Source organism: Poecilia formosa, unplaced genomic scaffold, assembly GCF_000485575.1.
Source record: "Poecilia formosa unplaced genomic scaffold, Poecilia_formosa-5.1.2 Scaffold1204, whole genome shotgun sequence".
In the NCBI taxonomy this organism is placed as follows: domain Eukaryota; kingdom Metazoa; phylum Chordata; class Actinopteri; order Cyprinodontiformes; family Poeciliidae; genus Poecilia; species Poecilia formosa.
Genome location: NW_006801143.1, coordinates 7,339 through 20,723, shown reverse-complemented (window position 1 = coordinate 20,723; position 13,385 = coordinate 7,339). Strand labels below are relative to the sequence as shown.

General features: G+C 35.2%; 1 protein-coding gene across 2 annotated transcripts in view; it reads right to left on the bottom strand.

Moving 5' to 3' along the window:
* Nucleotides 1–2,087: 2,087 nt before the first annotated feature.
* Nucleotides 2,088–13,385, bottom strand: part of LOC103132673 (tyrosine-protein kinase SYK-like) — a 13,127-nt gene continuing 1,829 nt past the window's right edge. For both annotated transcript variants that reach the window (XM_007544470.2, XM_016667519.1), the window contains 3 exons: nucleotides 7,020–7,453; nucleotides 4,809–4,969; nucleotides 2,088–2,819 (listed from right to left, as the gene is read on the bottom strand). In XM_007544470.2, coding sequence (XP_007544532.2) covers nucleotides 2,621–2,819; nucleotides 4,809–4,969; nucleotides 7,020–7,421 — 762 coding nt within the window. In that variant the 5' untranslated portion in view covers nucleotides 7,422–7,453 and the 3' untranslated portion in view covers nucleotides 2,088–2,620. The remainder of the gene's footprint in view (nucleotides 2,820–4,808; nucleotides 4,970–7,019; nucleotides 7,454–13,385) is intronic.

The following is a 13,385-nucleotide window of genomic DNA, read 5'->3' as shown; positions in this document are numbered from 1 at the left end:
GTTTTCCCTCGCTTTCTATGTCGGCAGACCCGTTGATATTACAACCGACACAATGTCTTTGTTAACCCGCAGAGCAGAAAGTTGCTAACTTCCTGCTTTTGAAACGGTCTCTAGTTTGTTTTTTTTTACAATGTGGAGTTTAATGCCCAATGTGACACAGGTGTCGCAGCAATATTTGACAGATCTATTCTATATCAAATAGTTTTAGAAATGCTGTCAAACCATTTCATATGTGAGAAAAGATGTCTTATCTGAAGATTAGAATTGCTGAACCAGTGGAAACTCACCTTTGTTAAGAGAAAACAAAGTTTCCCAAATCAGCCTTCTGGTCACTTTAGCTGCCCATGTGCACTGATAATTTGAAAATGGTGCCTTCATTACCAAGAATCCCTAGTCACATGACTGAATCAAGATGTTCAGTAGATGTCACTATAAGGACCCATGGTGACACCGGTGTCACCATGGGTCCTTATGGGTTAAAGTTAACTATTTACCATAAATTAAAACAACAAATGCCAGAGAAACAATTTATGTGATTCTAAATAATTTTAGCTCTAGAAAAGTCTTTACATTCTTGGACTGTAAGAAATTAATATGTCACAAAAGCTACATCATCTACTAAGCTGCTAATGCTGGCCATCATATTTATATTTATAATTTAATAGAATTTAAGTAACACAGAATCAACAAAAAAAAAACAAAACTGGTAACCTGCCACAAGGTGTCAAATTTCTTTCCATCAGGGATGGAGAGCTTTCCGGTGCTGTCTCTGTCAATGCGATAATGCATCACTTGACCTTCATGCAGTAAACATAAAGCATATGATCCATTTTGATCTCTCTGTCGAATTCTACACATGTAAACAGAAGAAACAAAGGAGATAATGTAGCATTAAACATTTGTATGCTATTGTTTCACTTTGTCATTTTGTCAGGTTGAATCTATTTTGTTACAGGAAGATAAGAGAAATGATCAATTTATTAACCACAGGGACTTTATTTGTTAAAATTAGGAACTTAATGTCCTACTAAACACAAGGTAAAAACTATACAGTTTAATGTAATATTGCAACAAACATATTGCATTTAGATTAAGTTTTATTCTAAATCAGGGGTGTTCAAGTACAGTCCTCGAGAGCTACCATCCTGCAACGTCTAGATCAGGGGTGTCCAAAGTGGGTCCTGGAGGGCCGGCATCCTGCATGTTTTAGTTTTCTCCCTGGTTTAACACATCTGCATCAAATGATGGCTCATTAGAAGGCCTAAGGAGAACATTGACGTGCTGAGGAGGTTGTTACTACCACCAGGGAGAGAAATAAAACATGCAGGATGCCGGCCCTCCAGGACCCACTTTGGGCACCCCTGGTCTAGATGCATCCTTCTCCAATGACTGAATTCCCTCACTGAACGAGCCATTCATTTAATTCAAGGGTGTTGGAGAAGGGAAGCATCTGAAAGTTACAGGATGGCAGCTTGGGAGAACTGGACTTGAGCCACCCTGTTCTAAACTAATGTCTCAGAATAATGTTCCTTTAAAAACTGGACAATAATCAGAGTACCTTACTATTTACATTTCCTTTTGAACTAATTTATTAGTAGTTTAATGCAGTTTATTCAGTAGTATTGACTATTAACTGAATCATTAATAGTCAATAATTTCATTTATTTATTTAGATTACTATTCAAATTTGTTAAAAAGTTCAGTACAAGTCCTTCATTTTGTAAAATGTTTTTACTTTAGTTTTAACAGTATTTAACCACACCTGTTACCACACAGCATGTGAACTGTGAAAAGTGACAGCTGTGACTTGATAAAGCTATTTTCATAGCTCAGGAAGCCAAAAGGAACCAGCTAAGACATCATGACATAAATAGAAACCAGAAACTAAACAGCAACTCAAATAAATGTCCAGTGTTATGCTGAGAAAAGTAGTGTTCCCAAAATTACATTTAAAGTGCACAGGAAAGACAGACCATTATGTAATTTTGTTGTGCATCATACATAACTGTAATTTATGTTGCTAAATTTATGTAACAAGCTACTTCTTGAAGTATATTTAAAGTTATATTTTCAAAATAACTATAAANTTTTTTTTTACAATGTGGAGTTTAATGCCCAATGTGACACAGGTGTCGCAGCAATATTTGACAGATCTATTCTATATCAAATAGTTTTAGAAATGCTGTCAAACCATTTCATATGTGAGAAAAGATGTCTTATCTGAAGATTAGAATTGCTGAACCAGTGGAAACTCACCTTTGTTAAGAGAAAACAAAGTTTCCCAAATCAGCCTTCTGGTCACTTTAGCTGCCCATGTGCACTGATAATTTGAAAATGGTGCCTTCATTACCAAGAATCCCTAGTCACATGACTGAATCAAGATGTTCAGTAGATGTCACTATAAGGACCCATGGTGACACCGGTGTCACCATGGGTCCTTATGGGTTAAAGTTAACTATTTACCATAAATTAAAACAACAAATGCCAGAGAAACAATTTATGTGATTCTAAATAATTTTAGCTCTAGAAAAGTCTTTACATTCTTGGACTGTAAGAAATTAATATGTCACAAAAGCTACATCATCTACTAAGCTGCTAATGCTGGCCATCATATTTATATTTATAATTTAATAGAATTTAAGTAACACAGAATCAACAAAAAAAAAACAAAACTGGTAACCTGCCACAAGGTGTCAAATTTCTTTCCATCAGGGATGGAGAGCTTTCCGGTGCTGTCTCTGTCAATGCGATAATGCATCACTTGACCTTCATGCAGTAAACATAAAGCATATGATCCATTTTGATCTCTCTGTCGAATTCTACACATGTAAACAGAAGAAACAAAGGAGATAATGTAGCATTAAACATTTGTATGCTATTGTTTCACTTTGTCATTTTGTCAGGTTGAATCTATTTTGTTACAGGAAGATAAGAGAAATGATCAATTTATTAACCACAGGGACTTTATTTGTTAAAATTAGGAACTTAATGTCCTACTAAACACAAGGTAAAAACTATACAGTTTAATGTAATATTGCAACAAACATATTGCATTTAGATTAAGTTTTATTCTAAATCAGGGGTGCTCAAGTACAGTCCTCGAGAGCTACCATCCTGCAACGTCTAGATCAGGGGTGTCCAAAGTCGGCATCCTGCATGTTTTAGTTCTCTCTCTGGTTTAACACACCTGCATCAAATGATGGCTCATTAGAAGGCCTAAGGAGAACATTGACGTGCTGAGGAGGTTGTTACTACCACCAGGGAGAGAAATAAAACATGCAGGATTCCGGCCCCGAGGATCCACTTTGGGCACCCCTGGTCTAGATGCATCCTTCTCCATTGACTGAATTCCCTCACTGAACGAGCCATTCATTTAATTCAAGGGTGTTGGAGAAGGGAAGCATCTGAAAGTTACAGGATGGCAGCTTGGGAGAACTGGACTTGAGCCACCCTGTTCTAAACTAATGTCTCAGAATAATGTTCCTTTAAAAACTGGACAATAATCAGAGTACCTTACTATTTACATTTCCTTTTGAACTAATTTATTAGTAGTTTAATGCAGTTTATTCAGTAGTATTGACTATTAACTGAATCATTAATAGTCAATAATTTCATTTATTTATTTGGATTACTATTCAAATTTGTTAAAAAGTTCAGTACAAGTCCTTCATTTTGTAAAATGTTTTTACTTTAGTTTTAACAGTATTTAACCACACCTGTTACCACACAGCATGTGAACTGTGAAAAGTGACAGCTGTGACTTGATAAAGCTATTTTCATAGCTCAGGAAGCCAAAAGGAACCAGCTAAGACATCATGACATAAATAGAAACCAGGAACTAAACAGCAACTCAAATAAATGTCCAGTGTTATGCTGAGAAAAGTAGTGTTCCCAAAATTACATTTAAAGTGCACAGGAAAGACAGACCATTATGTAATTTTGTTGTGCATCATACATAACTGTAATTTATGTTGCTAAATTTATGTAACAAGCTACTTCTTGAAGTATATTTAAAGTTATATTTTCAAAATAACTATAAACATACTTGCCATAGACACAGAAGGACTGCAATGGCTTTCTAAAATAAAACATGTCATGGAGTTGAGGCCATGTTTCAGAGGAAAAAGGCCACTTCCTGTAAGATGTTTCACGAAAAAAGGGGCAGTCACACTTTACCCTGTTCTCAGACTTCTTTTTACATGGCTACTTCAGGAAGTCCTTTGCAAACTGTCAAAGCGGAAACCACAGAGAAAGAGACAGAGAGAATGTGTGTGTGCGCGTGCATGAGTGTGTGTGCGCGTGTGTGCCTGTGTCTGATCATGCGACTCCTCTGCCTAGACCACTTCTGCCTCTTAAAGTTTGAGCTAAAACACATGCACTGACACCGTCCGCTTAAATTTTGAAGCTTAAACATAAATAAAAGTTAATATCACACATAAATTAGATAAATTTAAAACTACTAAATAGATATGACGACAGAGTGGTAAATGACTTTTTTGTACTACTTTTTTTTTTGCAAACTTCTCCAATGTCAAAATTCAAAATAAGATCTTCATATACATGAAGTAGTGATACTACGTAATTAGAATAATTGGAACTTATTAATTTATTAAATTTTTTTAATGAATGAAAGTAATTATCGTTTTAATTAGACTGATTGTGACCTGAATCAAAAAGAACAAATTTTAAGTGAAAAAGCTGTCAAGTAAAAATGATTGAAATATGCTTTCAAAAATATTGAAGTGTTGATGTTATTATTTCTGCAGATTCTCTATAAACATGGTCTTGAGTAATTTTCAAATACTTACAAGAATTTTCCATTTGTTCGGGAACCATTCTGAAGCCTGGGCTCAGAGCTCTCTCGCGTTATTGTTCCATGGAACCAGGGCATTTTTTCATGAGCAGTGGTGGCAATGAGTTTCTCCAGCTGAGGCCTCTGACTGATGATAGCCTGTTCAAGGGCTGGACCCTATGTGCATACAAGACTTATTTTAAGCTCAAAGTTAAAATAAGGAGAAGATATAAACCAGGAATGAGTTGTCAGGCCTCATGCCTCACACTTAGGGTGTTTTCACACCTGATAATTTGGTGAACTCGGTTCTAGTGGGGACCAAATTTGCAACATTTGTTAGATTTTCAGCTGTTGTGGTTCTCTTTCACACTGCACTGTGTCAAATGATCCAAACTAGTTGAAAAACCTGTTCCCCTTGGTACAGGGCACAGAATCAAGAATTACTGATGGAAATGACAAAAAAAAAAAAACCTCCAAGGAAGACAGAAGCTACGGAGCCCCCTAGGGGACAGGAGTATTTTTCTTTCTTTTGCGTTCCCTGACAATAAGTTTTGCATTCTCTCGCAATTATGTACTGTTCAGTTCATGCGGCACTTTCTGCTATAATAGAAAGTTTTCGAAAGGTTTTTTTCCATGTACATTAGTATCTCGTTGTGAAATATCTAAAGTTTTATATCTTTCTCTTTAGGATACAAATGCACCACAAACCTATAATGTAAACTGAAACTTTCCATAAAAAGGAAAGAAATAAAAAATACATCCAAATTATTTGGACTATTTCTGAGTTATCATCACAGCATAATGAGTCATCTGACAGTTTTGATTTTTTTTGTACTGGTAGTCTGAATGGTTTAAAGAGACGTTTTCCTATGCAGTTCCATCTCAGCCTTATAGAAGCAGACATAAACATGTAGTGAATAAATCGATTTTCAATCAGTTTTTTGCACGAAAGAGTTAATAAAAACGTTTTCACTGAGGCTCTTTAAACGTGTATACATTTGAAATTTTAGATTCAAAATTCAATGTGACTGTATGCAAAATAGTCCAGCAAATATTGCAGTAAGCATATTGCGAGGGAACGCAAAACTTATTACGAGGTAATGCAAAAGAAAAAAATTCTACCATGTTCCCTAGCAGACTTTGTATAAGCGCAACTTACTTCTTCACAAAATGTAAATAAAAATTGAGTAGCAATTATGAGATTTTATTGGTTGTAGGATTTCTCTTTTGTTTTTGGTAAAAGACCACAAGCCATTTCTCCCTCTGATACTAGACTAGCGCATTTGTTTTGGTTGTATTTACTGAGAACGCCCTGCACTGTAGTTCACTTCCTGTTGTTGGGGTGGCCTCTGGTCCTCTTGCATCCATATATGCATTTGAACCAGAGTTTGCTTCAATTGAACCTAGGTTTTTAGGCAGACCAGACTTTGCTCCTTTTGGTCCTCATTGGAGTTTGATTGCGCATTCACACCACCTCAAATGACTTTCTATGTAAATGGACTGGAGTTCAATTAAAGCGGACTAAACAGGGCTGGTCTGAAAGCACCTATAGTCACCACTAGTCTAACTCAGAAATAATAAAGTATTTATAGAGATAAGGTTTCATTATTTTCAAAAAATCATCCACAAAAATTGCTTCTCAAAGGACCTGTTACCAACACCAGGTTTCAGTGACCTAAGCATTAATTCTCCACTTATGAAAGTAAATCTGTTGGCTTTCTTATGGACACTTAATCAACAATTCTAAATGCTACATTGTTGGGCTGAACACCTCAAAAATATATAACACAAAAAAAGAAAGGAAAAATTGTAGCATATGGATAAAACCACACTAAATAGTCCTGTGACCTCCAGGGAAAGCAATGCAGACTGGGTTCTTTTCTGGTCATTTCATTTTTCTTGTCAACAAAAACTGTAAGTTTCAGAGTTGTTAAGAAACCCAAATGTTAATTATTAACCATGGATGTATATTGAAAATATGGAACAAATTTTCATTTTATTCATGTTTCAAAGTTTCTGAAATGTTGTAAGGTTGCCATGAATGACCAGTAAAGCAGCAAAACGACAATGATTAAAATATTTCAAGCTTACTTTCCTACTTTAGCTATTTTACTGCTGATATTTTGGTTAATATGTCACAAGTAAGTAATTACTGCGCTACAAACATGGTTGTTCTACATAAAAATAAAGACAATTTTACTATTTAAAGAGTCCAGCTCAAACTGACCTGCAGGTTCCAAGTCTGCTTCACATATTCCCGGATCAGTCTTTCCTTTAAGTCCTCGAAAGGACCAACCTTTGGCTGCATATTTTTGGGTCTGTTGCAGGGCTTCTTTAACAGACATACAAGACCATCCATCTCTTGAGAATGATAGTCTATCACATCTGTTGGGCACCTGTGACTCTTACCACCAGCAATAGCATACATTTCATTGGGTTGTCTTTCAATTGTGTAGTGGTAGAAGCGACCTGAATTAGAAACAGACAGTGCAAAGCCTCCAAGATAGTTTCGACTTTGCCGTAGTAAGTACAAGCCGTTGTTCATTCCTGCCTGTCTCAGATAGACTTCTGCCTCCTCTCTGGTTATGTTGCCGTAGAAGAATGGCAATGCATACACATTGTCAGCCATCTTGACTTCTTGGCAGCTTCTTTTTGAAAGTTCTGTCACAAAGATAAAATAATAATAGATAATAAGAAAATAATATATTATTGATCCCCAAACAGAGGGTACTTTTTTTGTCCCAGCATAGCACACAAAAATTCAGACAAGAGATGATAACAACAAAAATGATGATAATAATAATAATAATAATAAAACAATGAGCAGTGATAGTCTTAAAGACACACATTCAGTAAATTGCTAAATATATTTTTATTATTTAAAATGCACAACTCTAGAACATGTCTCAAAAAAGAGCATGAAATTCACAAGATACAAATGCTCTGTCATGAAGTGGTGTGGTGGAGGTGAGGCAGAACGCAGACGACCCAGGTTGTGGATGAAAAATGGTGGTTTTAATGATAAATAGCTCAAAAACAGTCCAGGAAGCAGGCAGCATGGCAGAGCGGAAGGCTAAAGCTCAGCACCGGTAGCAACTGAACACAGAACTGAAAAATGAGAGCCAACACCGACACAGGACAAGTCAGTACGACTTTAACGACTCATACATACGACTTGTCTCTGTCGGATCCACGGCAAGGATCCGACAAACACAGAGACAACAGGTGGACTTAAATACACAGAAGGTAATCACAGGGAACGAGACACAGCAGAGGAACAATCAAGGGGGAAGACAGAACAACACGGAGACTCACTGGACAAGGAAACTAAAAATAAACACAGAAAACTCAAATACATGCTCAAACTCATTCAATTTTCAGTTTCAGTGTGAAAATTTGAAGCAGACTGAGGTTTTGGCTTTAACTGTATCTCCATAAGAATCAAAAGACCATGATTGGACTTCCATAAAAATATAGTTTTGAAATGTTAGTTTGCTTCAAATTAAAAATAAAAAAAAGATCAGCTATCCCTTACACATGGGTATCACATATTTTATGTATCACATCATGTGATGCATGTTTCACATATTTATCATATTTTACTGTCTCAAATGTTTTAATATGTGAGACAATATCACACATTTTCACATTTGTATCATGTTGTACACATGTTTTATGTGATACACATATGAAAATGTGATAAACTTAAGAAACATCCTACACATGAAAACGTGTAGCACATGTGTATCCCCTGTGATACACATTCGATGCACATGTGATGTATCACATATATTCCATGTGATACACATGTGGAAATATGTGAAGACCATGTGATAACATGAGAATCACATGGGGTTTTAAAATGAAACATTCCAAAGTCGCACGTATACATGTGTTTTTACATGTGATTCACATCATTCACATGTCATTCATACATGAACATTTGTGTGGACCACGTGAAGTTTTAATGTGGTACATGGGTTTCACATGTGACTTTCACATGTGAATTTCATGGGATTTTTTGTAAGGGATGTTTTGAATGCTCAATATTAAGCAAATTGTGAGGATTTGTTTTTTTGGTGTTAATTGAGTGTCTGTGTTGTCACATCTTGTCCTTGATTGTTCCCAGCTGTGTCTTGTGTTCCCTGATTACTCAATGTGTATTTAATCTCACCGTTGTCCCTTTTTCATGGTCGGATCCCCGTTGTGCTTTTGTCAGTAGTTGTAAGTCTTGTCATTTGTTGTCACTTTGTCTCATTCCAGCCTAGTGTATTTCCAGTTGGTACCAGTGTCTGAGCTCCTAGCCTTACTGCTCACCTGTGCTACCTGGATTTTGTGTTTATCTTCATTAAAAGCAGAATTTCACTACAACCTGGGTCCACCACATTGTAGTGAAATGATGGTCATGAACCAGTAATGTATCTGTTACTGGTTCAACTGTAACAGATACAGTTGAACCAGTATCTGTTTCTTTTTTTTTTTTGCCACAATCATAATAGCTGTCTGATTTTCCTCATCCTCTTTCCCCCTTTTTCAGAGTTTGACTCCATGAGACCTGAAAGTTTCACTTCTTTTAGGCTTGGACCGATATTTCAGTGTGATATTTCCTGGTATGATTCAGTTGTGCCAGAAAAATTACAATCTGACATCTTCCATCATACTTGCTCTAGATTTTTCGTCAGGTTTTTGAAATTGCAGTGTATGACAGAACTGCATGCACTGTGAAAAGAAATTAGTTGGACAAACTTAACTGAATTGTTTCAATTGGTAACAAGTAATTCAATTAAGTTTACTAAACTTAATTTATTAATTTTAACCAACATAAGTTATGTATATCTAACTCAATATATTACGATCAGCTAACTCAATTCATTAAGTTCATCCAACTCAATTTAATTTTTTTTCTTTACCGAATTCATTAAGTGTGTTTAAAATGACAAATTTAAGTTAAAATTTACTCAGATCATTTAGTCTATTTCAAATAAAGAAGGAAACTAATAAATGATCGCTTTTTTACTTCAGTTAGACAGAAAAGTGAGAGGAAAGACAAGCAGCTAAGGTCATCTGGTAGGAAACGAACTTGCAACGGCTGCGTCAAGGTGTCAAGGTGCTTAACCCAATATTGCTTCATCTGTTCCTGATGAAGCAATATTGAACTTAATTGTTTTGAAACAATTATGTTTGTATCTTCCATCTGATGCTGTGACACAAGCTCCACCAGGGACAGAACCTATATCTGCTGTGGTGGTGCAGTGGTCTTTGTCCTTGACATGGCCATCACTGCATGTCTTCCCCCTCTTATTTATTAAGTTAAACCATCCATCTTCTGTACACTCTTGTCCCTTAGTGGGGACAGAGACAGACAGGACAAACAACCATGCACACACACACTCACACCTAGGGATAATTTGGAGAGACCAATTAACCTGATAGTCATGTAAAAACATGACTATGGGAGGAAGCTGGAGAAAACCCACCATGCACAGGGAGAACATGCAAACTCCATGCAGAAAGACCCCAGGCTGGGAATTGAACCCAGAACCTTCTTGCTCCAAGGCAACAGTGCTACCAACTGTGCCACTGTGCAGCCCTTAAGTTAAACCAGCTTAATAAATTAAGTTGAATACACTATTTTCTTTTTTCAGTATACAGGATCTTTGACAAACCAAAATAACATGTTAAAACATACATTTAAGTTCTAGTTGCACTTTAAGTACAATGTGAGTGAGAATATAATTGTGTATATTTTAGTTTTTTAGTTTGGAACAACTTCAAAATTTGAGTAGATTTTCTGTAGAATTTAACAAAAGAAATCTGAATTATTTATTAGACAGAAATAAATTATTTGAGTAAGAGTGACTTAAGTTTGTCATGTTAAACACACTTAATGAATTAAGTTATAAAAACTTAGTAAATTGAGTCAGATAAACTTAGTGAATTGGTCAGATGTAGGATACGAAACTGGCATTGAACACAATTGTTTCAAATAAAGTCAAAGCAAAAAGTTCCTTCAAGTAGCTAGATTTGTAATTTTTAAGTTATTTGATCTCAAAAATGTAAATTGCCATCACTAAACCAACTGAATTAAGTGAGATTAATGTAAATAAGTCCATAAAATGAACTACAGCCAAAAACACTGCAAAGAATTACAAACTTTAATGAACTCATGTCTAAACATACAAGCAATGTCTGCCCCTGTCAGGCAATGGCAGCTGGCAGCTGCAACTAAAAGTATTTCTCCAATCTAAATACTCATATTAGTAGAAAAAGACGTCACATGGTAGAGAAGTCTCCCTTTCTGACTCGAGGAAAGAGTGTCTGCTATTAAAATGATACTTCTCTCTGTCATAAACTGTATTTTCTCAAGTTAGGCCACCACAGAACTGCTTCAAAAGCTTAGATTCCATCATATCAACATTTTATGGATATTTACACATTACTTTACTAATGTCTAGGAGGCTTGGAACTTCAAAACGTCTGTAAATGTAACTATTCAAATGGATTAAAATATATCTTATAATGGATTTTAAAAAATCCATTAGACAAACCAGGGGTAGACATCATATAAAAGCTACGTAAGGAGCGCTTTAAAAAGTTGTCTTTTGTTTTAAAAGGATCAATATCATGCTTCTGTATCAGCCTGGTGGGAATATCACAAAATTAATAGGTTTTCAGTTCTCTCATGTAGACCAACATATATTTCAAACAACCCCGACATTGTGCAAAATAAAAGGGTCATTGACTTTTCAACATGCAACAATGAAGGAATAACTCATTTAAATGGCATATTTGATGGAAGAAACTTTCCCTGTTTTAAAGATTTTTCCTCTGGTAACAACTGGCTTTCTTAAACTTCAACCCACAAAGTTAATCTCAAAAATGTAAAACTTTAAAACTTTCCAAAGTAGACTTAACAATCTCACTTTCAATCAGCAAACTGGATGTTAAAATATATAATTCACTTGCTAACACATGCCCAAATTAAATGGGAGATTTACCTGATGACTACTGGCATACTCTGACATTGGCCGTTTGTCTCTCTTGCTCTTATGTGAATGAGCATGAGAATCAACAAAGTTTAAATATAATTTAATATTTAAAAAAGAACATGGAGATCATGGAGAAAATGTTTGCTTGTTAGAATCTTAATCTATCTCTCAGTCCAGTTGAAACGTAGGACATTTTGAGAGCTGTGAAGGAAATACTGGCAAATTAAAATTATAATGATAGTTTTACATCATTATATCAACATTTAGTCAATCTGAGGTGGATTTTAAAACATCGTAGTGACCTCATGTTCTGTTATGGCCTAAAAATCTTCAAACTAACTTAGTTTGAAGAGTATTAAAACTAATAATACTTGTTTTTAAATGACTGAATTTAACCTTTAAGAAGTTAAAGGTCGTTCTAGAGCTAGAATAAAAGCATAGTTGCCTCCAATAGGAAACTACACCAGTTAAAAAAAATCAACACTTCTACAAGCGAAGCTTGAATTTTCAAAACTCTTTCCATAAACCATGACAAATGCAAACACAAATGCACAAATGGAGGTACTTGTTGGCTACGACTAAAATCAGTGTAACCACTGAAACTTTTAAACTCTTAGCAATGCTAAAACAATAGAATGCTGTGAGCCACGTTGACAAAGTTAGCAGTGTACAAGAACCAGAAAATCAGAGTTTCTCAATCAGCAAATTTCAGTGCTTGGTCTTGTTTCAACCAGGAGTAAAATAGTTCAGAATTAATTTTATATTTAATGCTTTTTTAAAATAATGCTTACGGTACTTAAAAGCAATTAAAACACTATATGAATTGAAAGGAGAATTTCTATTACTATCATTATGGCAAAATAACCATAAAAACTTAATTGAATAGACAGGGAGCATATTTTAAAAACTATTCAAGCAAAATAAAGTGACTTCCTACTTTGAGACAGAAGAAACCTATGTAAAAACCTAGCTACGCTATGAGCTATGCTAAGGTATGAAATACATCTCGTGGGCAAGTTTGACTTCCTGTATGTAATCATTTCTGTTTCCAGCAACCAATAAACCTAATAACATGTCCCAAAAACCTATAGGAAGCTTTGACTATGTGACTTTATTTAACAGCAAAAAGCTTCTTGAAGTTTCCCAAATAAATAATTTCACATTTATGTTCAGTCTAAACTTTGAACTTATCAAGGGTTTCTGTTTCAGGATGTAAATCAACACTTTTAAAAGTGAAGACTATGAAGTTGTTGGATTTATCAATGCAAACATCCAAATTAACATGGGTATTTTCCTCTGAACATGACCATTTTGAATTTGATCATTTTGAAACTCACCCATGTTTAGCTCAAAGATGCATTTTATATTGAAACTAATTTAATCTCAATAAACATGCATTTGTTTATTATCTGCTCAATATCTTTCCCCCAGCAGAGCTAAGAAGACTTTCACCACCACATCACACTTCCTAAACACCAGAATAAATAAAATTAAGATGTAAAACGTACCTCAGATCTAAAACACATGCTCAACATTCAGCAGACACTGTATCAAGGATTCAAGGATATTTTTACTGTTATACCACCTTGCTAGTTTGTGGTACC